General features: G+C 36.5%; 1 protein-coding gene across 1 annotated transcript; it reads right to left on the reverse strand.

Moving 5' to 3' along the window:
* LOC136042682 (NFX1-type zinc finger-containing protein 1-like) lies at positions 1 to 25,445 on the reverse strand (the record flags this gene model as incomplete). The annotated part of the gene is made up of 2 exons (XM_065727642.1): positions 23,831 to 25,445; positions 1 to 181 (listed from the first exon to the last, which is right to left on the reverse strand). Coding segments are annotated over exons 1-2 (1,672 nt in total), but the record flags the coding sequence as incomplete, so codon positions are not given.
* Between the last annotated feature and the right edge of the window lie 1,204 nt (positions 25,446 to 26,649).

Below are 26,649 nucleotides of genomic sequence, written 5' to 3' on the forward strand. Positions count from 1 at the left end.
CGATTTCTTCCCTGTCGAATTCTTCTTCCTCATCATCTGGTACTTTTTCTATCTTTGGAGCCAGCGGAGTCTTTACCAAGGAAAAATTAGCCAAAAAAAAGCGTATTACAGAGAATAAGTCCAAGTCCAAGTCCAAGCGGGAAAGTCCTAGCCATCTTGCAACCAAACTCTTGCCTGTTACCTAGAAATATTTATTATTATTATGTATTCGTTATATAAAATAAACATTTATTAATTATAGCATAATCAGAATTTTCAATACCATTCATGCTTACTGTCTCCAAAGCCCAAGAAGGGGACCATGAGAACCATATTTGCAAACAGGTCTAGCGTAGAACAGTGGCGTACTTTGCCAAGATCCTGGGGGAGGGGGAAAGTTGAAGCCGATTTTCACAAATCAAGTGAAAATGATAGTAAAAACCCGAAAATAAGCCCTTTGATACCATAAAGATGTTATTTAGTACTATGAAAGTACTGTAAAGATACTCTATAGCACCGTAAAGGTAAATATGTACAAAAAAAAACTGATCTGTTTCTGTTGATGCTTGAATTATGCAGGTTTATCATCACGTTGAATTATTATGAGGTTTATGATACTCAGCATAGATTATTCTTTCTTTTCTTTTTTTAGGGTTAATTTTTACCAAGTTCAAATTCGATGAATTCCACCCAATCCCGAAACTTAATTACTGTTTAGTTGAACCTGGCTCAACATTCTGAAAGTAAAATACTGATTTCTGCCATTTCGGGCCACAAAACAGCAATAATTAAAGGAGTAAAAATCCTGATCAATCTGCCGTGGCCGAATTTTTTTCAGCTAGTCATCATGGCTTCAGAAATAGTTACAAAACAATGACATCATAGCGACACATAGAATTAAGCTTTGGCACAATACTCATTTGTCTTGACCATTGACACATTGGTCTTGGACCAAGAGTAGGAACACAACAATCAATATACGGACAATTGCAATTTTTCTATTGGACATCTTGTAATTCAATAGGCCGGAAATGACATGGAATCACGGCTAAACCTTTTGTTATTACTAAAGGATCACCTAGTTCAGTTCTTGATGTTAACTGACAGAGTTGCAAACATGAAGTGTTTAATGGGATATAATGAAGATGATTTATATTGTAATAATGAATGTGATTTTGACTGCTTTTCGTTCAAGAACACATAAAGAGAGGAACATTGTTATTTCCAACTCTCCATGTTTCAACAAATGAAGCGTAAAGAATTATACAAATGTCCGCGGAGAAGCCAGGTAGATCGGCAGACAATGACATGATCCATGCCACTGGTGCTTCCAGCACTTCTACCATTGATTATATTCTGTTTGAAACCAAAGAATCTCATATCTCTCAGAGTAACCAAGAACATCTCATCCGGATGAGGGTACCAACACTTTTACCCTTGATTTTGTTCTGTTTAAAACGAAGAACATCTCTCAATATCGTTGAGAATAACCATCTCAGTATCAATGGGAGAACTGATGTAGATTTTATCCTGTTCCAATGAATAGTTGAATTGAAAGACGCCATTTTTACGAGCGGAGATTCTTTTATTGATAGCACATTAAAAATCATTCATACTGCTCAATTCTTTGTATGGTAATCGGATGAAGGGATATTCACCCAAATTCACAATTCCGATCCACTGTTCGCTAGTGAATTGCAAATCATGTGGTCTAACTTTTATGTCATATGTAGATCTTTTCTCGGGATATCATGTGTTTTTGAGAATACAATCGACAAGAGCAACTTCATACTCGCCATTAAATTTGATGAGAGAGTTTTGTCTAAATATCACTTGTTTTATTCAAATCATTGCAGAGCAGATCCGAGAAATTGGACGTGAATGTCACATAGACACCATTGGGCATTACATGTCTTCAACTGCTACCCAAGAATAAAAATCAGAGTTATATCTTAGAAAACAAAAGCAACTACATCTTGCCATGTATGTAAACTCTTTAATATCTTTCAATTTGATAGATTTTACAATTAGTTTCAACTTTTTGAAGTTTATAGTCATAAAAACTGCAAAAAATCTATTCTTCTTTGGTATCTCGTAGAGATATATTATGGGTTTAATATGTAGGATTTTTGACACTTTAAAACGTGCAGTAAACATTAAATAATTCCCCTTTTCAAAAATATTAGTAGTTCTATTAATTCAAACTGTATCACCAACATTGAATTTTTTCTTCATGGCCTTTTCACTGGGATATTGTTTAAGAAAAGTGCAGAGTATAGCATGATATCGTCGATGAACGTCCTGGGGATACCGTTAGAAAGAGATCGATTAGGACGTTGATTATAAATTTGCATGATTTTATCTAAATCATAAATAAAAGCAACAGTATTATTCAATGTACAATATCTTAAAATTAAATGTCGAATAATTCCTATCAATCGTTCGGGAGCCTTTATGGGACTATGACTATGACAGGGCATTGTGTTATATTTTAATAATACCTTCTTTATATGTGGATTAACAAATTCACTACATAGATCCGTTTGAGTTTTTCGATAACAGTCTTGGTCAAGAATACTTTCTACATCCTTTAGCAAATTCAACACCTCTCTTTGTCCGCAATGGAATTGTATATGACTAAACGACTAAGGACATTGATTGCAAGTAGAACATATCTGTAGAGTGCATTGTGACGCCTTTGAATCTCATCTAGAGTAAAAAGATCTGATTGCATTATATGCAGTGGGAAAAACGCCTTAGTTTTTCGATAATGATTGCCACGAACCCTATTATTTCGATTAAGAATTTAATTTGTTTTATTTTGTAGATACTCTCTCACTAACGCTTATTGAAGTTCAGTAGCTTTATAGAGTGTGGTGTGGGAGCATAAACTTCCTACTTCACCAGGATTTTCATAAACACGTTTTGAAACTGTAGCCATTTTGAACGCAGATATTTAGTGTAGTGTCCGCTACCCTTGTGCATACTAGCGGGTGGTGATAATGCTGAGTTGATATCAATACGTCTTCTATTTTGTCTCACTATCACTGGTGTCATCAAATCATTGTTTCAAATACTAGTATTAGCAGTAGATGTCGCAGTATTTTCCAAATTTGATTTCAAATCTTCTTCTTCTGTTAATGTTATAGTACTATGCTCCTTTAATTTCTTTAGAATTCGTTTATTAGCAATAAGATTCTTCGGGAAGTTTAATGAACTTAAAAGTTGCATAGATGATTGTCAAAAGACAAAAGTCCTTAACGATTTCTAATCATATCATATATTAAATCAAGCAGATTATAACTTTTCCCTTGAATTATAATTCGTTTTCCCTTACTATAAACTTGAAGGTGTTCACTTTCCATGAAGAGTCGAGTCTTTTACTCTAAATACGATATGAGTGTGGCAGTAGGTCTCCAACACTAGACAATATTGAATCTTCCTCCTTTGGTTGTATTGCTCCCGAATCTGAACAGAAGTTTCATTTTTATCAATGACACTTACATTGACCGGTCTCACAAGATAGGGTTTATGTTTGTACACTCGTCGAAGTGCATCTTGAAGCTAAAGTTGATTTTTACGATCGGCAATATTCTCATCATTAATGAAGTTACTGAAATTGTCCTTTAAAGTGTTCCATTGGTGAAAGGGCGAGTTCTATTGGCGTCAATTTGTAGGGTTTAACACTTTTTGACAGTAAAAGTGTAAAAAAGCTAACACCCACTTGAAGAAGACGTCTCCTTTTAAAACCTTTTCCTTTCTTTTTGAGATCCACGGAGCGCACAGTGGAACCATGTTTTTTGTCTGTTGCTTATCTACTTCTGGAAATTGAAAATTGTCCTCGGTTAAATTTAAACAAAGTTCAGATATGAGATTAAAGAAATCTTTGTCAATACCATTTTTGAGTGCCGATTTTGAACTGCTTAGAACGAAAAATAAATATATTTTCTCATCTAGTTTCTTCAGTGTCATGATGGCAACTAATGACCGTTTTTACTGATCATTGGAAGATATACCGTAATTTAGCTGTAAAAAAAATCTATGACTACACGCCACTAGGCATGTGTATTCTGAGTAAGATCCAACAGAATGTAATCATATGGTTTGTTTGTTGCCTGACTGTATAGTGAAAGTAGAAAGTTTGGAGCATATATATTTGTTTATTGAAAGTTATTAGAAAACTTGAATTTCGAACAACCCTGTAAATGATATGGTAAGTACAATTCAAAGCAAGTGTTCTCATACATTTGCTCTTATGAAAGAGATAAAGATAGAACTATGGTTAGGGAAATCTGTTCATGATGTGAGCGGACAGAAAACAATTGTAGCACTTCCCAAGACCTTTGTTCAACGGATTCGGCTAAAAAATCAATAAAGAACCAAGAGTTTGGTTCAATAATGTTGAATACGTCAAGTCCCAGTATGAATTTTGTTTCTGGTGCAATAGCCTTATTTTGTCATAGGGCTCTTGCCAAACACTACAGCAATAGTGATTTTTTTCGAGTTTTCCACAAACATTTTATTAAGACTTTAAATATTTTTGTTAACTGTTGTTTTGCCCGACACTGACGGACCACAAGGAAACGATCTGAATTGTGTTTTAAATAGATACACATTTTAGTCATTGTCTTCAAAACCTGTAATACAACTAACTATAAACAGTAGTTGTGTCTAATGATATAATAATAATTTCTCTATCAGTCCTCTTACTATGATGTTCAAGAACAATAAAAATTTAGAATAATACTTGTCTTCTTCTATTTTTACAATAAATACACGATAGTTTTAATCAACACAAAAAATATGACATAAAAAAACTTTTATGTTATGATAAATACACAACATTTTTAATGAACACGTAAAATATAACTTGAAAAAACATATTTTTATTTTTAAAATAAACATACTACATTTTTTAATCAAAGAATATTACAGTTTCAAACTTTCAGTAAGAAAAAGGTCCTACCCCGCAAGGGCGCGGTGACCGCTGGCGGCGGACGACCAAAGGCCGGATGCTCGCCTCTCCCAGACTGGCCGCGGGGAGCAAAAAAAAAACCCTTAAAAATAGATCAAAAATATTACTGCAACAACAACTCTGCCTTTGGTACACAGGGAACATAATACTAAAAAAAATCCTACCTCCCACTTAATACTGATGAATTTAAAGGAGTTTCTCCAGACTGAGATGTTGTCTATATTGTACATAATCATCTCAATCTGAAGTGAGGTAGTGCCCATGGGGTAGTACCCTCACACGAGTTTCGCGTGCAAACCCGTTGTCCGATTGTGCTGAAGTGGCATTTTTTCTACTCTAACTGTGTGGTTTTTTATTTTACAGAATGAATCGCCATTACTTTCGCTTTTGAAACTAAACTACTTTCCACAGAGTTCCGATAAACGCTCATATCAGAATTATCTTTAACATAGTGTGTAGGCACCCCCTTGCAGACTTGTTTTGTATCCCCACTGTGTGTTTGTACATAGTACAACTTTGGATTTGCAAGCACACCATGGGATATCAAGTCACTTCCCGTCTTGGATTTTAGCATTAATAGTTGATTTGGGGCCTGACGCATCACTAGCTCAAGATAAATCAACTCGTGCCAATTGGTAAAGTCCATTTGAGAGCAAACGTCCTCACCATTTTCCGATGCATCTAATAAAGTATCCGTTTTAACATTTGACGGGAATGAATCAGTGTCTCCATAATACAATTGAACTTCCACCTCCCTCATCTATTGAAACCTACACACATTGTAAAAGTATGACAACATGAGTTTCTTGGAGATCTCTATAATTGCACAAGCATCAGCAATATTTTTATTTAAAATGACCGTTCTTTTTTCCTATGCAAAAGGACCATATTGGAGTCTATAATAGTGAATAATGTGAAGCTGGGGTCGGCAATGATTAGAGCAAATTCCCTTGTGTTGTTTACAACTTCACATCGACTCCTATTGCACAGACTCTTGCACATTTTACCGAAGAATTTAAAATCGGCTTTCAAGAATCGGTTTTAAAGAATTTAAAGTCGGTGAAAAAGGTTTCTTTTTCAACCTTTACCTTTTCTTCTCAGCGTTTACAGCCTCTACCAAATAAATTAATGTGAGATCAAAAAGGCCTTAGTCACCGGTCTGTTTACACATGGATAAAACAAATTCTTTATCGAGTCATGAAATTCCAAAGGGATTACACCACAAAATATATCCAGATTGATTTCATATACAGAAAAACTGCATTCGACTTTTCACTGGTGTGTTGTACAGTTGGATCAGTGTCCAAGACAGGATCCAGTGGAAAAGATATCCTCCCCTCATTGAGCTCTCTAAAAGTACAAGCTGATCCACATCGGTGATCACACCTATTTCTCATTTACTGATTTTTAGAATGAAACCCATCACCAGATGAGGAGATGAAAAATAATAGCCTCCAACCCGAATTCCTGATAGATCTTATACGCGTTCTTACACAAAATATCCAATAGCGTCAATATATCATTTGCCAAGTACATTTTGCAATAATCCTCCCAATTTTTACTCCCTGCCTTTGCCCGAACGTTTTAGCAAACTCATAGTTGGCAGTGGTGCATTGACAATCGTGAAGTGAATCATAAAACGATTCGATGGACGGTAATTTCTCCTCGGTTAGCATCGAGGTGGAGTTCTAGTAATCATTGGGGCATATACCCTTATATGTTAATAAATCATACATTTCATCATCTGAAAGCGCTGTTTAAGGAGGGGGAAGCTAGTAAAATTGTAGCTTTTCTGTACTTGAATCAATTGACTTGGGGATTTGGGGAAAAAACAATAGAAATCTAAAAAACAGATTTCATTCAAGCACGTACTACCATTATCTATTGTATTCCGAGGGAGATCTAAGACTAGCAGCTTCTCGGATGATTTGGGTATGATATTATAAGAAACAGAACAATGCCTTATTTACAACTTCACCTTTGTGCAAACGTGTCAGCAATGGTAGAATGAATTTCAAGTCATAGTTGGAATTGTGTATATATACATGTAGAAAGCAATGTTGTCTAATATTTAAATTACACTATTTATGAGCCATTCGGCGAAAGTTGCTACCCACCCCACAATAAAATTGGATTGCTTAAATGGTCAAGATCGCAAACTAGCATCCCTCACCCACTAGCCTCAACCGAATTCTTCTTATAAACCTAACACATATCTTTATTTTTAATTGCTCACTCATCCTCTGGTGATAAGAGTCGTTGAATAATTTACGTTGCACAACCGTGAGATTGACTTATTTGTTTTTTTATAAATGCTGTCATGGCTGCATCCATACAATCTTCCCCATCCAATGTCTGAAGTACCTCTACCAGTTGCATGTTATTCATCGAATCTCTTTGGACAAGAGCGCAAGAGACTGCAATGGCTTCATGTTCTATGACACGATTTAAATTTGATGAATCATACGCATCTGTAAGTTTGGCTTCGCAGTCTAAGGTGACTTTGCCACTCTGCACGAATAAATTTCAAAAGTTCTTGAAACGCAAGATTGCCTTGTCACCGCTAACCGTTTTCGAAGATTGGTAACCATGACGCTTATAATTTCTCATATGATGCTTTAGCTTTAATTCGGTATAAATCTAGACTGACCTGTTGGACAATAAAAGCATACTCCACACCCCTTTTACCCTCACCCGGAACCTGACTAATATCTTTAATTGGATGAAAATGTCCAATTGAATCAGCTTCTGTAGCAGGCATGCAAAGAAGCCATACCCAGTGCTTCACTGATTCAATTGACGGATCCTTCACTGGATATATTACCCCCCTTTTATTACTGCGCTCACCCTCCTAAAATTATGTTTCATATTGTAAAACAGTAACACCAATCTTTAAATGTTCATTAGCCCACTCAAAAATATCTATTCTCTAAGTGTTACTCGATATTGACCATTTAAACAATTGAAATCTACTTTAGAGAACTTCGTCCAATCCCCAATTGCTGCTAATTTGTCATCTTTCAGGGGTCTGTGGGTTTGAGATAAGAAATGTATAGTTGAAACCCTAAAGCCCTATGCCGAAACAAAATTGTTGTAAAATGTTAAAAGCCTCAACATCAGAGTTTTATTTTAAAACTTTAGCCTTCCTTGCCTTGCCACCTCTTAATATAAAATCTTCTTTAAATTTAAAAACATTTAAATATAATTTTCAATAAATAATACCATTGCCCCACTTCCCCCTCTCATAGTTACTCCTTGTCTAAAAACGAGTATTCTCCTACGTTTCCTACGCATCATTCTCTAAGAAAACATCTTTAGAAATTCTCTAAGAAGGACCCCTCCCCCCAAAAAAAAGAAATGCTAGAATCATATCGTTAAGAAGTGAAGAATCGCTTTGTCTGGGTTTATAATACACTTCTGTAGCTTTCAAAAGTCTTTTCAATTATTTATGTTATTTTTCAATTTCGTCTTTCAAAGTCTTTTCAATTATTGCAGTCATAGAAAACACGTAATAAATAGCTTAATCGTTCTAGCAAGCGGGAAGCAAGGAAACAGGCTTGAGGCTGATAGAGAAAGAAAGAACAGAAAGCGTGCAGAGGAACTACCGGAGCAACGCGAAACCAGACTTGCTGCTAAAAGAGAAAGTGAAAAAAGAAGGCGTGCCGAAGAACTACCAGAGCAACATGAAACCAGACTTGCTGCTAAAAGAGAAAGTGAAAAAAGAAGGCATGCCGAGGAACTACCAGAGCAACATGAAACTAGACTTGCTGCTAAAAGAGAAAGTGAAAAAAGAAGGCGTGCCGAGGAATCACAAGAACAGCAAGAAATCAGGCTTGCTGCTGATAGAGAAAGTAAGAAAAGAAAGCGTGCCGAGGAATCAGAGCAACCTGAAAGTTATCGCCTGGCATTCAGGTACAGCCCAGTCGATGATTATAGCTTGAGTAGATGTGTTCAAATCGGGACTATGTCTAAAATTTGTCCCTATTGCAAGGCCTTGAAATTCAATGGTGAAACAATGGGAATGTGTTGCGCCTCAGGAAAAGTTAAACTTCCTCTATTGGCTGCACCACCAGAGCCATTGAAAACTTTGCTTACTGGAACTACGTCAGAATCTAAGCGTTTTATATCACAGATCAGAAAATATAACTCATGTTTCCAAATGACGTCGTTTGGTGCCCAAATCGAAAATCCAGATAAATTTATGCCTACTTTCAAAGTAAAAGGGCAAATTTATCATAAAGCAGGGTCCCTTCTGCCATTCTCAGGCGAGAATCATAAATTTTTACAATTGTACTTCATCAGTGATAGAAATTCTGAATTGAATGCACGGTGCGAAATTTTTCCCAACGTTGAAAGGACAATCGTTTCCCAATTGCAACATCTTTTCCACGAAAATAATAATTTAGTGCGTCTGTCCAAAACAGCCATCGATTTGATGCCTACTGATACGCATAAAATTGTTATTTCCGCTAACAAAACGCCTCCTGGCCAACATGTGCGGAGATACAATGCTCCAACTATCGACGAAGTGGCAATCGTTATGGTCGGTGATCAGTTTTTACCTCGAGATATTATTCTTCATAAGAGAAACGCTCAGTTGTTAAGAATTGCTGAAACTCATCGATGCTACGATGCCCTACAATATCCTATCATTTTTTGGGATGGAGCCGACGGCTATCACTTTAATATTAAATTGATGAATCCAGCCACTAACAAAGAAATGAATAAGAAATGCAGTGCAATGCATTATTATTCCTATAGACTAATGATTCGGCAGGATGAAGAAAATTATATTTTAAAATGCCGTCAATTGTTTCACCAATTCGTCGTTGATATGTATGCTAAAATTGAATCAGAACGTTTGCTATATATCCGCCTGAATCAGACCAAGCTCCGCTCTGAACAATACATTCATTTGCGAGATGCAGTTATAAATGTCCGTAATACCACAAACGTTGGAAGATTAACAATTTTACCTTCGTCAAATGCTGGCAGTCCCCGTCATATGCATGAATATGCTCAAGATGCTATTGCATATGTTCGTCTCTATGGTCGTCCAGATTTATTTATTACATTTACATGTAATCAATCTTGGGACGAGATACTGCAGCTTTTATTTCAAGGACAATCGGCGGTTCATAGACATGATATTACGGCCCGTGTCTTCCGGCAAAAGTTGAAATCACTGATAAACTACATAGTAAATTTTGAAGTGTTTGGGTCAGTGCGATGCTGGATGTACTCAGTGGAATGGCCAAAACGAGGTTTGCCACAGGCACATGTACTAATCTGGCTACATAAAAAAATTACTTCGAACGAAATTGATGATGTGATTTCCGCTGAAATACCTAATGAAAATGTCGATAAGGGGTTACATGATATTATTGTAAAAGATATGATACATGGACCTTGCGGTGCACTGAACGAAAATTCACCATGCATGGCCAAAGGAAGGTGCACAAAGCAATATCCTCGACTTTTAGTATCCAACACAATTACTGGCAATGATGGTTACCCACAATATAGAAGAAGATCTACTGAAGATGGCGGTAAAACAGCAATAATAAAGAAGCATAACGGTACCACCATCGAAGTAGATAACCAGTGGGTTGTTCCATATTCCCCAATATTATCAAAAACATTTAATGCACACATAAACGTTGAATACTGTAACTCCGTAAAGGCAATCAAATACATATGTAAATACGTCAACAAAGGCAGTGACATGGCAGTTTTTGGCTTGCAGCCCGAAATCAAAGATATCGACGAAATCGTGCAATATCAGGCTGGAAGATACATAAGCAGTAATGAAGCTGTTTGGCGAATTCTTTCATTTCTGATACATGAACGTAGTCCAGCTGTTGTTCACTTAGCGGTTCATTTACAGAATGGTCAACGTGTTTATTTTTCGGAAACCAACGTGCAACAAAGAGCCCTGAATCCACCAGATACAAAGTTAACCGGTTTCTTTTTGCTTTGCAAAAATGATTCTTTTGCAAAAAAACCGCTGTATACTGAAGTGCCTTCGTATTACACGTGGAATACTAAAAATAAAGTATTTGAACGTCGAAAACAGGGTAAGTCAGTCGACGGCCAACCTACCATCTTCAAAGATACCACGATAGGAAGACTCTACACCGTTCACCCCAATCAACATGAATGCTTCTTTCTACGCCTGCTTTTGGTGAATGTACCCGGTCCGACATCCTTTGAGTATTTGAGAACTGTAAACGGTACTATACATGACACTTACCGTAGTGCATGCCAAGCTCTGAATTTATTGGAGAATGACCAACACTGGGATAACTGCATCAATTACGCGTGCGAAACGTCAACTCCAAGTCAAATTCGTGCATTGTTTGGCATCATTTTAACAACTTGCTCTCCATCAGCTCCTACAGAGTTATGGGAAAAATATAAGTCAAAAATGTCTGAAAATATACTCCATCGAAAACAATTAGAGACGTCAGATATGACTTTTGATTTTACATCAGAAATTTATAACTACACTTTAGTTATTATAGAAGATTTGTGCGTACGTATGGCACACAAACCTCTTCAGGATTTGGGAATGCCTTCACCTAACCGTATCGCTGCTGTTTCGACATGTGTAGAATTGGATCGTGAACAAAGTTACAGTACGAATGGTCTATTGTCGTATGTACCAAATAACATTTCCAAGTTAACGTCGGAACAAAAAGACATTTATGATACGATAATGCATTGTGTCGATAACAACGTTGGAGAAATTTTCTTTTTGGATGTGCCAGGAGGTACTGGTAAAACGTTTGTGATAAAACTGATTCTGGCATCAATTCGATCAAAAAATGATATAGCGTTGGCAATTGCGTCGTCCTGAATAGCCGCAACATTGCTGCCTGGTGGAAGAACTGCTCATTCCGCTTTGAAATTGCCTCTGAATTTGCATTCTACAGAAACTCCCACGTGCAATATTTCCAAATCATCTGGGATGGGTAAAGTATTGCAGCAATGCAAACTTATTATTTGGGATGAGTGCACAATGGCACACAAAAAATCGCTCGAGGCTCTGGATCAATGCTTGAAAGATTTGCGAGGGAAGTCGAAACCCTTTGGCAGCACATTAATATTGCTTGCGGGAGATTTCAGGCAAACATTACCTATAATACCTAGATCAACCCCTGCAGACGAAATGAATGCTTGCCTGAAAAATTCTAATTTATGGACACACGTAAAAACATTAAAATTAACTACAAATATGCGTGTCCGATTGCAAAAAGATGACTCTGGTCAAACATTTTCAGATCAATTGCTGGCAATTGGAAACGGAAAGCTCCCAGTAGACTCAATTTCAGGACGTATACAACTACCTGCTGATTTCTGTAATTTAGTGACGTCCAAAAATGAATTGATTGAAAAAGTATTTCCGAATATTCTAAACAATTATAAAAATAATAAATGGCTAAGTGAAAGAGCGATTCTTGCACCCAAAAATATAGACGTCCACGAAATCAACAATATTGTTTTGACCAAGATTCGAGACCAGGCAGTCCTTTACAAGTCAGTCGACACAGTTTTGGAACCAAATGAAGCGGTTAATTATCCATCTGAATTTTTAAATTCCGTGGATCTTTCAGGGTTTCCACCACACGTGCTACAACTAAAAATAGGCGTACCAATAATACTTTTAAGAAACATCAACCCACCAAAGCTTTGCAATGGCACGCGACTTGCCGTAAAAAAAACAATGGAAAACCTAATAGAGGCCACAATCTTGACAGAGCCTTTTGAGGGTGAGGCTGTTCTTATTCCTCGCATTCCCATGATTCCAACGGATCTGCCTTTTCAATTTAAAAGATTGCAATTCCCGATTCGATTAGCATTTGCAATCACCATTAACAAAGCTCAAGGTCAATCATTAGAAAAATGTGGTATAGATCTTAATACTGATTGTTTTTCAGATGGACAATTGTACGTTGCATGTTCGAGGGTCGGTAAACCTGACAATCTATTTATATGCAGCGACAATTGGACAGCGAAGAATGTTGTATATTCGCAAGTTTTACGCAGTTAATTTGTATTGTATCTATCTATCTATATAAAAACGAGTTGTGTGTATGCATGTTTGTTTGTTTGTAAAAAGAGCGTTTGCATATGACGTCATTATTAGTACATAAGGCTTTGTATATGCACAGACCATGGGAAAGCCAAGAATGTTGTATATTCGCAAGTTTTACGTAGTTTGAAACATATATAAATCTATCTATATTCATAGGTGGTACACAGGGACACAACTACAATGGCGAGTAACTAATATGGCGCGTAACGACTTACGTGCGCGGGGGGCTTGGGGGGGCGCAAAGCGCCCCCACCAACTAGGTGTTGGGGTGGCCTGAAGCGCCACCCCAACAGCTAGTATATATATAGATTACTTCATATCCCGCGTGTGCCACCCATCATTACGTAACAACCACAGTAACCTGTAGTATGGAAGCCCTCGTAAGTTTTTTAAACACTGTATTATGTAACACGGAAAGAAATCCTGGGTTAAGGAAGCCCCTGAAGGTTATTTAAAGAATATAAAAAAATATTATGTAACATCCAAAGAAATCTTGGGGTAAAGAAGCTCCTGATGGCTTTTTAAAAACTTTCTATTGCGTAACAACCACGGTAATTCTGAACGAAGGAAGCCCTGGGCCCTCGTATGCTTTTTAAAAAGAAACTTATTAGGTAATTAACACCTGTAACTCTTAGATAACATTCCCTATGACGTAATTAATATTCGTACCATCAAACAGTTCATGCTAACGAACTGTAGTAAGGAGCAACCCGGCTCAATAGTAACCGAAACTCTAAAAACGGAATTTTGATACCAATAGTTACATCAAAAGAATCGCATTTTAATGCTGATTTTGAATATTTTTAGTTTTTTACTGTTTAAAAATTAGTGTTGAGAGACATTCAAACTTTAGCGTAAAGAGCGGGGCGTTGAGGAGGGAACAGTACATTTCATATACGGAATAATTTCTGTTCGTTTTAAGTTTTAATGTTGCTCCTTATTTCAGTTCATAGCTAGATAGGTCAAATCGGTTGTAGTTTGGTCATGAAATTTGGTAGAGGGTGATCCGCTACAGGAATCATTTAATTGTTTAAATTTCTGTTCGAGTATCTAATTGAAATTCCGATTCTCTTATTTGCAATTGAAATGTAATAAGAAATTTGTTAAAAGCTGATAACATCCTAGTCCTTTCGTTTTGGATTCACATACTAGCCCACAAATGTAGGACTACCTCTATATACAACACTATGCTGACTTTTCACTATTTTCGCTGTTCTAAATATTTCTTTTAACCAGCTCCAATGTCTCTTGATAACAGGATAAAGTGAATTTTTAAAATAAATATATATATATATATCTATATATATAAAAATAAGTTGTCTGTCTGTCTTTCTGTGGATCAGGTGACGTCATGTTTCTGTGTTGACTGACGTCATGAAATTTGTTGTCGTCATTTTTGCTTTGACGGTGACGCTGAAATACCTGATAAAAATGTCGATAAGGGGTTACATGATATTATTGTAAAAAATATGATACATGGACCTTGCGGTGCACTGAACGAAAATTCGCCATGCATGGCCAAAGGAAGGTGCACAAAGCAATATCCTCGACTTTTAATATCAAACACAATTACTGGCAATGATGGTTACCCACAATATAGAAGATCTACTGAAGATGGCGGTAAAACAGCAATAATAAAGAAGCGTAACGGTACCACCATCGAAGTAGATAACCAGTGGGTTGTTCCATATTCCCCATTATTATCAAAAACATTTAATGCACACATAAACGTTGAATACTGTAACTCCGTAAAGGCAATCAAATACATATGTAAATACGTTAACAAAGGCAGTGACATGGCAGTTTTTGGTTGCAGCCCGAAATCAAAGATTTCAATGAAATCGTACAATATCAGGCTGGAAGATACATAAGCAGTAATGAAGCTGTTTGGCGAATTCTTTCATTTCCGATACATGAACGTAGTCCAGCTGTTGTTCACTTAGCGGTACATTTACAGAATGGTCAACGTGTTTATTTCACGGAAACCAACGTGCAACAAAGAGTCCTGAATCCACCGAATACAACATTAACAGCTTTTTTTCGCTTTGCAAAAATGATTCTTTTGCAAAAAAACTGCTGTATACTGAAGTGCCTTCGTATTACACGTGGAATACTAAAAATAAAGTATTTGAACGTCGAAAACAGGGTAAGTCAGTCGACGGCCAACCTACCATCTTCAAAGATACCACGATAGGAAGACTCTACACCGTTCACCCCAATCAACATGAATGCTTCTTTCTACGCCTGCTTTTGGTGAATGTATCCGGTCCGACATCCTTTGAGTATTTGAGGACTGTAAATGGTACTATACATGACACTTACCGTAGTGCATGCCAAGCTCTGAATTTATTGGAGATAATAACGTTGGAGAAATTTTCTTTTTGGATGCGCCAGGAGGTACTGGTAAAACGTTTGTGATAAAATTGATTCTGGCATCAATTCGATCAAAAAATGATATAGCGTTGGCAATTGCGTCGTCCGGAATAGCCGCAACATTGCTGCCTGGTGGAAGAACTGCTCATTCCGCTTTGAAATTGCCTCTGAACTTGCATTCTGCAGAAACTCCCACGTGCAATATTTCCAAATCATCTGGGATGGGTAAAGTATTGCAGCAATGCAAACTTATTATTTGGGATGAGTGCACAATGGCACACAAAAAATCGCTCGAGGCTCTGGATCAATGCTTGAAAGATTTGCGAGGGAAGTCGAAACCCTTTGGCAGCACATTAATATTGCTTGCGGGAGATTTCAGGCAAACATTACCTATAATACCTAGATCAACTCCTGCAGACGAAATGAATGCTTGCCTGAAAAATTCTAATTTATGGGCACACGTAAAAATATTAAAATTAACTACAAATATGCGTGTCCGATTGCAAAACGATGACTCTGGTCAAACATTTTCAGATCAATTGCTGGCAATGGGAAACGGAAAGCTCCCAGTAGACTCAATTTCAGGACGTATACAACTACCTGCTGATTTCTGTAATTTAGTGACGTCCGAAAATGAATTGATTGAAAAAGTATTTCCGAATATTCTAAAAAATTATAAAAATAATAAATGGCTAAGTGAAAGAGCGATTCTCGCACCCAAAAATATAGACTTCCACGAAATCAACAATATTGTTTTGACCAAGATTCGAGACCAGGCAGTCCTTTACAAGTCAGTCGACACAGTTTTGGAACCAAATGAAGCGGTTAATTATCCATCTGAATTTTTAAATTCCATAGATCCTTCAGGGTTTCCACCACACGTGCTACAACTAAAAATAGGCGTACCAATAATACTTTTAAGAAATATCAACCCACCAAAGCTTTGCAATGGCACGCGACTTGCCGTAAAAAAAAAACAATGGAAAACCTGATAGAGGCCACAATCTTGACAGGGCCTTATGAGGGCGAGGCTGTTCTTATTCCTCACATTCCCATGATTCCAACGGATCTGCTTTTTCAATTTAAAAGATTGCAATTCCCAATTCGATTAGCATTTGCAACCACCATCAAAAAAGCTCAAGGGCAATCACTAGAAAAATGCGGTATAGATCTTAAAACAGATTGCTTTACCAATGTACAATTGTATGTTGCATATTTGAGGGTCGGTAAACCTGACAATTTATTTATACGCACAGACAATGGGACAGCGAAGACTGTTCTATATTCACAAGTTTTACGTAGTTAATTTGTATTGTATCTATCTATCTATCTATCTATATAAAAACGAGTTGTGTGTATGCATGTTTGTTTGTTTGTAAAAAGAGCGTTTGCATATGACGTCATTATTAGTACATACGGCTTTGTATATGGACAGACAATGGGAAAGCCAAGAATGTTGTATATTCGCAATTTTTACGTAGTTTGAAACACATATATAAATCTATCTATATTCACAGGTGGGACACAGGGACACAACTACAATGGCGCGTAACTAATATGGCGCGTAACGAATTACGCGCGCGGGGGGGCTTGGGGGGGCGCGAAGCTAGTATAGTATATATATATATATACTAGTATATATATATATATATATATATATATATATATATATATATATATATATATATATATATATATACAAATATATATATATATATTTGTCTCGCAATTTAGAAATCTAATATGCATGTATTAGCGGTACCAACCCATTATTTTTTTCTATTGTTACCAGTTTGATCATGCATCACTAGGAGACCGAGCTTCGCTTGTGAAGGGAATTATGGAGAAAACAACGAAATTCAGTGTACCCCCCTCCGAAAATGTATATCCCCCATACCCTGATTTACACAAGAACAACTTTTATATGATTTTTATAGAATTCATTTTTAAACTAAGATACAAAGGGGAAGGTAATTTTCAAATTTTATTAGTCAAATTTCCCTTCCGAATGACATCCCGGGATAATTCCAATTTCCCGACGGATAATTTAATAATTCTAACTGACTTTTTCGAGTACTTTTGAGTTTTAAATATGGGGAATGTGTCACTATGTAATGTTAAACAATCTGTGTGTAATACTTTGACTTATCCTGTATCTTTACTTCGACAGCGCTATTGCACTGCTTATGACTTTTGTTTCGGCTTTATGTGGCCTGCTAATATCAATGCTATGTATTAGCACAAATTGGCGCACCCACAAACAAATCAATTTAATTTATTGTAAAAATTAATTAAATTTTTTTTAATAATGCTTCAACAAATCACAGTCTTCTAACTCTATGGGTCAATTCTCCCTTCCAATCGGCATTCCTGAAAATATTTAATTAACTTAAAGTTTCTGCCGTAATGTTACCAAGATTTGTTCAGGTTTTCTGAATATCCTTTGTCAAACAATGCCCAGTGGATAAGTTAATAATTATAACTTTATTTTTTCAAATAACTTCAAATTTAAAATACATTAACTATTTAAATGTGGGGAACATGTCACAATACAATGTTTTACAATATATGGTAATACTTTGACTTACCCTGTATATTTATTTAGACAGCGCTATTGTGCTGCCTGTGATTTTTGTTGCGGATTTGCCCCAGCTGATGTAAAAGCTATTTATTAATGTAAATCGGCGAACCCCACAAACAAAACAAATTTAATAAGAACCATGTATAATATTTCAATAAATAACATATATTAAAAGTTTAGTAAAACAAATTATTGAGTCAAAATCCATTCAAAATTATGTGCAAATGAACAGCGCAATACCCATGCTATTACAATAGAGCTTGGTTCAACTATGAGATTGAGCAATCTTTACTGGGCACGGGGGTTGGGTAAAGTGGAGGGTGATACGTACCGCAGCATTAATGGTGAATCTGGCTGAAAAAAGCCGTGTGTATACGACATTTATCTTTACCCACCCGAAATTATTTATACTACTGTCGTCTACAGCAGCTCATTGATGACAATTTTAGTAAAAAGCCAAGAACTAGACAATTATGAACGGCCCAGTGACAAGTACACTGTCTTGGGTATTGTAAGTGCATGGACATATCTTGGGTATTTACTGGCATTTCTGTTGAATATGTTTCGGTTGTGTAAATAAAATTGAACTGAACTGAACTTCCAAGAACGGGATACAGCAAATTACAAACAGCTGACCAACAAGAAACAACATCAAGATACCAAAGTTTCTCCTATCTTAGCATGGGTTGCGAAATCAGCAATTCCACAAGTGTCAAACCAAACCACTTCCTTTCCTTAAACAAGCCGTCTAAAATTCGGCGGAAAAAATGTCGGATAGTCATGGAAGCAAAGAAGAACGCCAGAAACCGATTCCTTAAATATCCTTGCTCTGAAATTTTTGATACGGACAGAAAAGCTGAATCAGTTCTAAAGATTGCTGTGAGGATGTGAAGGCTAATTCAGACCATTGGCGAATCTTGCACTAGGCACGTTGTACAGCGAACCTTCATTGTTGAAGAAACGAGGATTATTTTTACGTGCAATTTAGGGGAATGGATAAAATAGATTTTTCAAAATCCAGGGTATGGGTGTGGCAATCTTAATAAAAAATAATTCACATTAAAATAAAAAAATGCTTCAATACAAAAAACTTAAAATGTGTATTCTTCAAGATCTAGAGGGGGATCCTCTGGGAAAAAAAAACCGAACTCTTATCATGACAAACATGATATAGTGCTCATTTTTTTATTTTAAACTATTTATATGATTACATAAGAAACGCTTGTACATATATTTTTTTATTAAGATGATTTAATGTTAATTATTGACGAAAAGTTTGGCTTTAAAAAAGCTTAGAGATTTTTGCTTATTGCTTGTAATGATTTTGCTTACAGTTTAGCAATATCTAAAGCATAATATTCTTTCGTCCTTTGTGGAACACCTCTAAGTATTTTTTCATGACAAGATCCTTGAAAGATTTTGTCAAAATCTTGTATGTCTGAAGTTGCCATTGTAGACTTTTTTTTGTAACTGGCACCAAAATAGATATTAAAAACGTCGGCGAAAAATCAGCCAAAAATAAGCTAAAACATATGTGGCCAAACAGTTTTGAAAACAATTTAGCTTTCCTTTGAAGATACAGCTGTCAACAGATTCTTAACAGATTTGGAATCAACAGCTGTCAACAGATTTAGGAATCAGCAGATTGTTAGCTTGAGTTTTTACGGACCAACAGCGTTGTCAAACTTAACGGATCAATTTTGCTTATCTATTTTCTAAGGTAAACATGGCAAAACAGATGAAAATGTTCTGAAATTTCTTGTTCCGAAACAAAGAAAAGAAAAACCATAGAAAATTGTAAAAAAAAAAAAAAAAAAAAAAAAAAAAAAAAAAAAGGCCTGGAAAACTGACATTATAAACTATGATGCGTCTCATTTTTAATTCATATCATGAATATTTCTTTTTAAACCTAAATATGAACATTCAAGTATCAAACATTTCCAAAATCAGACAGCCACTGAGAACCTTCAATATGGGAAAATGAGAAACCTACGCCACAATGTTGAAGAAAAATTGACAGAACAACAGATAGTTTAGACTTTACACAGTTTTGACTGAAATACCAAATACCCGACCTCACTCCCTAGCACAAAAGCTGTGCAAAAATTGTCGGTTGGTGGTGCTTAAGGACCCAAAGCTATTTTATGACTAACTAGCTGTTGGGGTGGGCACCCCAACACCTAGTCGGTGGGGGTGCTTCGCCCCCAGCCCAAACCCCCCGCGCGCGTAAGTCGTTACGCGCCATATTAGTTACGCGCCATTGTAGTTGTGTCCCTGTGTCCCACCTGTGAATATAGATAGATATGTATGTAAATATATATATTTATTTTTTCTAGTATTTATATTTTTCATTTTTGATAGATCCCCATTTATACAGCGATTGTGGCAGAGGAAAGTGCCAATAGAAACAATTATTGCACTTTTTTCTAAAGTTACAGTCAAGTGCGGGAGTGTTTGTTTTAAAATGTGAGTTCTTGTTTCTTTTATATTTGATTGTTTATATTTTTAGTTTGGTTTAGTTGTCGTGGTATTTTTTATAATGTCTTAAAAATAGTCTTAAATTGTTGTAATTTTCTCCTTTTTTGTTTTTTTTCCCCCGTTGAGAAACGCTCCCGGAGGTGGGGCCGAAATATTCGGAGTATTTTTATTTTTTGTTAGTTAAAGTGTAGTTTTTATTTTATTTTGTTGTCACTGCTTTATTATATAAAAAAATTAAACCCGTTTTTTCTTCAATTATTTGTTTCGATATATATATGTTTTTAACTACGTAAAACTTGCGAATATACAACATTCTTCGCTGTCCCATTGTCTGTGCATATAAATAGATTGTCAGGTTTACCGACTCTTGAACATGCAATATATAATTGTCCATGGGAAAAACAATCCGTATTCGGATCTATACCTCATTATTTTAATGATTGCCCTAGAGCTTTGTTGACGGTGATTGCTAATCGAACATTCCCTGTGTCCCCGTCGTCATTTATATATCCCCCTGTGCCCCCCCCCCGGCGTCCCCGTTGTAGTTGTGTCCCTTTGTCCCGGCCGTCAATTATTTTCCCTGTGTCCCGGTCGTCATTTGTGTCCCGGTGTTTTTTTCTTTTTAGTTTTTTACCTTTTTTATTGGTTTAAGTTTTTTCTTTTTAGGTTTTTTCTTTTATTAGCTTTTTTCGCGCCATATTAGTTACGCGCCATTGTAGTTGTGTCCCTGTGTCCCACCTGTGAATATAGATGATATATATATATATATGTTTTAACTACGCAAAACTTGCGAATATACAACATTCCTGGCTGTCCCATTCTCTGTGCACATAAATAGATTGTCAGGTTTACCGACTCTTGAACATGCAACATATAATTGTCCTTGGGAAAAACAATCTGTATTCAGATCTATACCTCATTATTCTAATGATTGCCCTTGAGCTTTGTTGATGGTGCTTGCTAATCGAACATTCCCTGTGTCCCTGTCGTCATTTATATATCCCCCTGTGCCCCCCGGCGTCCCCATTGTAGTTGTGTCCCTATGTCCCGGTCGTCATTTATATTCTCTGTGTCCCGGTCGTTATTTGTGTCCCGGTGTCCCAGTCTGTAATTTCTCTTTGAGTGTCCCGGGCGTCATTTGTGTCCCGGTGTCCCGGTCTGCAGTTTCGTCAGTCGACAAACATGACGTCAGTTGATAAACAACTTCATGACGGCATACAGCTCAATCCTTATAATGACGTCAGTCGACACACATACATGACGTCAGTCAACAGACAAACAACTTATTTTTATATATATAGATTACAGACACGTACACGTGAATCTAAATAGAGGGAGGGGCCAGTTTGCACAACATAAGAGAAAAGAGGGGATTTTTCATAGTTTCTTCTTGAGAATTCAGCAAAATCTTTTAACACTAGTAAACCGTATAAAAATATAGGGAACAAGCAAGAAAAATATTAGCTATCTCAGCTGGGGCTTAGATTCACCCCCACTCCTTACGTAATGCCATTAGATGTTGACGGTAATGAACTAAGTAGAAATTAGCGTTGTATATTTTTTTGGAACAGTATACGAAAACACGCAGTTATTCTAAAAAATCAAACCTCAGACATACTTAGACGCTCTTTACGGTAAAGTTGGAATTTTGTTCCAATTCTTTAAGAATGACCCCTGAATCACTAAGAGTTTAATTAGAATAAAAAGCTCTTATGTAAGTACTAAAAACAACTTCCGTGTAAAGAGCGAGGTATTCACCAGGGGAGAACCCCCTCATATACATAACAGTTTCTATTCGTTTTGTTTGAATGGTACTCCTTACTTTCAGTTGAAAAAACTTATTTTTTTTTATTAATTTTTGATCATTTTTTTAATACTGCTGGGAGATCCGGCACACCCTTCATGGAAAATTCCCTTCCCCCATGAAGAATTCCTCCATGGATAGATCAACACACATGACTTTCTCCCGCTACCCCCGACAAGAAAAATCGCCCCTGAAAACGTCGGTTTATTTCCTATTAACCAATACTGTATGTAAACAATGGACAAAGTTCACAACTTGCAGCCCTTCCCCCGGGGACTGTGAGTCATTCTCAAAGACAAGGTTATTCGATTTTTCGACTATGATGAACAAAATGGCAATCTGAAAATTTTGATCGACTTTGGGAAAAATTACCGTGGAGGGGTCCTAGTTCCCCTCCAATTTTTCGGTTACTTAAACGGGTACTAGGACTTTTAATTTTCATTCGAATGAGCCCTCTTGCGATATTTTAGGAACACTGGGTCGATACGATCACCCCTGGGAAGAAAAAAACATACAAAAGACAATTTTTTGCAGATAGGAGCTTAAAATCTCTAATGTAGGATCTCTGATACGTTGAATCTGATGGTTTGATTTTCATTAAAATTCTATAGCTTTTAGGAGGTGTTTCCCCTTTTTTCAATAATAAGGAAAATATTCCCAGGTTCGTAATTTTTGATGGGTATGACTAAACACGATGAAATCAGCATTAAAATCTGGTTCTTTTGATGTATCTATAGGTATGGAAATCTCGTTTTTCAGAGTTTTGGTTACTATTAAGCCGGGTCGCTCCTTACTTACAGTTTGTTACCACGAACTGGTTGAGAACCCGATTTTGCTCCGCTTTTTCTTAAGGTTAACAAGCCAAGGACTGAGCACTTGGAAAACGGCTTTATCCGATTTGAAGCGATGTTCTTGCGGAAGTTATCCCTAAAAGTTTCTCTGTCGACTCTTTCAAAGGAAGGTTTAACAGATATCTGCAATTTTGTGATTGAATGAGGTAAAACAATAATGGCATCAGATAAATGGGGCCGCGAATTTAAGAATCAAAAATTAAAAGAAAAGGGTTAAAGCAAATAATTTTAGTAATAAAGTCAGATATTGAATTTACAGGATCTCCTGATTTCAGTTGTTTTATTCAACGTAATTTTACTGACAAAATTTAAGCAAATGAATCCGACTGAAAGCTAAACCAGTATATAAAACAAAATCCATTTAATTTGATGACAAAATCTTCATAACGACTACAGACATACGCTCAGGGATTTATGTCCCTGAGAATCAGCCTAGATGATCACTCAGGAATAATCGAAAAATTATTGCCTAGAGTTTCACATGTGTTACATTTTTCCCCTCCCCCTCATTCATTACACCCCCCCCCCCCCGGTCACTTTAGGCCTCTGATCTCCCTGAAAAAGTGCCAGTAGATATCTTATTTTAAATTCACAAAGTTCTACCAGGGGAAAACAAAAATTTCTACATGGGGGAGGGGGTTAAGGACTGAATGCTTCCTCGGGAATCATGCTAAGCTAAAGTTTATCTTACCTTTGATTGCTGTTCAAAAATTGCCAAAAATTCATCACTCAGGCAGCCAGCTATTGATAAGTATCTTTCATGAAGAATAACTTTCCGTCGAACTAGATGAATCAGATGATCTTTTACTAGTACTTCCTCTACAACAGCCTTAAGCTCGCTTCTTTTTTCCCGATGATACGCATCGTTGCAGACGTATACCCTATTTTCTCTGGATTTAGTTCGAAGTGAATACAGTGAATGATCATTCACTATTTCTGATTTTGATCTACTTCCGATACGTACTGCTTTTTTTGTGAACTGCAGTATTCCTTCAACAAACTGGTCCAGAGCATGGTTTGTGTAGCAAACAATCAAAATAGGATTTTGTATTTCTTCTGAATCCTTGTTAACACTCCAGATTTGCTTATTTGAAAGCAAAGCTTGAACCACTTTCAATCCAATAAATGTCTTTCCAGTTCCTGGGGGACCTTGAATAATTGCAAGTCTCTGAGTTAGGGCAACTTTCAAAGCTTGCATCTGGCTTCTATCAAAACCTAGCTTTTCTGGACTTAGGACTTCCTCTAGTCTCAAAATATCTACATTTCTCAAAAGTGCATCATCTGACGTTGAAAGCATACTTAGATTATAACCCACTTCTTTTCCTTCTTCTTTTAGATTATCCAAATAAAGAGGTAGCTTTCCCTGAGCTTCTTTTCCCAGTACAATCTCTTCCATAGGTAATGTTTCTGCTTTAAACTGCTGCAGAACTCGTAAAACGTTCCGGTAAACTTCAAAGTAAACACAAGATTCTGCCATTACAAAGGTTTCTGAATTGTATTTCTTAAAATCCTTCAGATCTTCTACTCTTATATGAATTGTTCCTTCTTTCTCCAATAACTGAGAATCACGTTTTACAACAGTGGCTAAAATAAAACTAGAAAAGTCATCCTTGGACAGGCAGAGTAATGAACCATGCATTAGTCGCTTGGAATTTTCCCATACAACGTTCTTAAGTCGCTCAGTACTAATATGAATAAGATGCGTACCTTGTAGAATGTCATACTCAACAAATTTTACGTTGAAATACAAGCGAAGCTCATCAACACGCCCGCGATGATGCTTGTTTTCGGTTTTAAACTTTTTGTATTGTTGTATTCCAGACCTCAAAGGGGCAATAAAGTCTTCTCGAAGCAGTCTGAAATGAGTGTCAAGATAATCGTCGACACTTCGATAACTGCTATTAACAATCGCAGGCCGAAGAAAAGGCTTCTGAGGAGATAAAAGATCATCCCTGGTTGGGACCACGCTAAGGCTCCTAAAGTCATCTGGTGGTTGCATGAAGGACCATTCTTCTGCTCTTGCAAGTTTGCGAAGTTTTTTCTCAGCTTCTAAGTCATTGGAACCAACAAAGCATTTTCTAACAGTTTCGACATGCGTATTAAGTTCTCGTACCTCTTCGTAAACACTTTCTGGGATGTTGTAATGATTAACTTGTAGAATCATTTTCAGTTGGATCACCATTTCAAAAAAACATTCGGGAATCGATTCACAAGCAGATGTAGGAGTTTTATCCAAAAATTTTTGTGAAAACTTCACAAGATCTATGTGAAGCTGGACAAGCTTATCATTCTCTATCTTTTTGGCTGCAACTTGGCTGCCCTTTTTAAGTGACCAAAAAAAATTGGAGGGCACCTAGGCCCCCTCCCACGCTCATTTTTTATCCTAAGTCAACAGATCAAAATTTTGAGATAGCCATTTTGTTCCGCATAGTCAAAAACCATAATACCTATGTCTTTGGGAATGACTTACTCCCCCACAGTCCCTGGGGGAGGGGCTACAAGTTACAAACTTCAGCCAGTGTTTACATATAATAACGGTTATTGGGAAGTGTACAGTCATTTTCAGGGGATTTTTGTTTTGTTTTGGGGTTGAGGGGAGGGGGCTATGTGGGAGGATCTTTCCTTGGAAAAATATGTCATGGGGGAACAGAAATTCAATGAAAAGGGCGCAGGATTTTCTAAAATTACTATAAAAAAAAACAATGAAAAAATAAACATGGAAAAGTTTTTTCAATTGAAAGAAAAGAGTAGCATTGAAACTTAAAACGAACAGAGATTATTACGCATATGAGGGGTTCTAAAAATACTTTAGCATAAAGAGCGAGGTATTTAGGAGGAAATAAATACCTCGCTCTTTATGCTATAGTATTTTTAGTAATTTCAACTATTTATTCTACGGCCTTTCTGATTCAGGGGTAATTCTTAAAGAATTGGGACAAATCTTGCGATTTAGTTTGAAGAACGAGGTATTAACGAGGGTACAAACCCCCTCATATACATAATAAAAATTAAAGAATATAGAAGTTTGTTACGTAAGTTAATTCTTAAGTTACGTATATTTTTTACTAATTAAAAAATTCGTTAAAAATTAAAATTTATAGTTGCCTTTTTATGTAACCGAAAAATTGCATGGCAACTAGGTCTCCTTCCCCATCCCTTATTTCTCAAAATCGTCTGATCAAAACTAAGAGAAAGCCATTTAGCCAAAAAAGAAATTAATATGCAAATTTCATTTTAATAATTTATGTGTGGAGAGCCAAAATCAAACATGCTTTAATTCAAAAACGTTCAGAAATTACATAAAAAAACTAGTTTTTTTAACTGAAAGTAAGGAGCGACATTAAAACTTAGAACGAACAGAAATTACTCCGTATATGACATGGGTTGTCCCCTCCGCAATCCCTCGCTCTTTAAGCTAAAGTTTGACTCTTTGCCACAATTCTGCTTTTTAAAACAATTAAAAGTTTTAGCGTAAAGAGCGAGGGATTGCGGAAGGGACAACCCATGTCA

This window comes from Artemia franciscana, unplaced genomic scaffold (genome assembly GCF_032884065.1).
Source record: "Artemia franciscana unplaced genomic scaffold, ASM3288406v1 Scaffold_1744, whole genome shotgun sequence".
In the NCBI taxonomy this organism is placed as follows: domain Eukaryota; kingdom Metazoa; phylum Arthropoda; class Branchiopoda; order Anostraca; family Artemiidae; genus Artemia; species Artemia franciscana.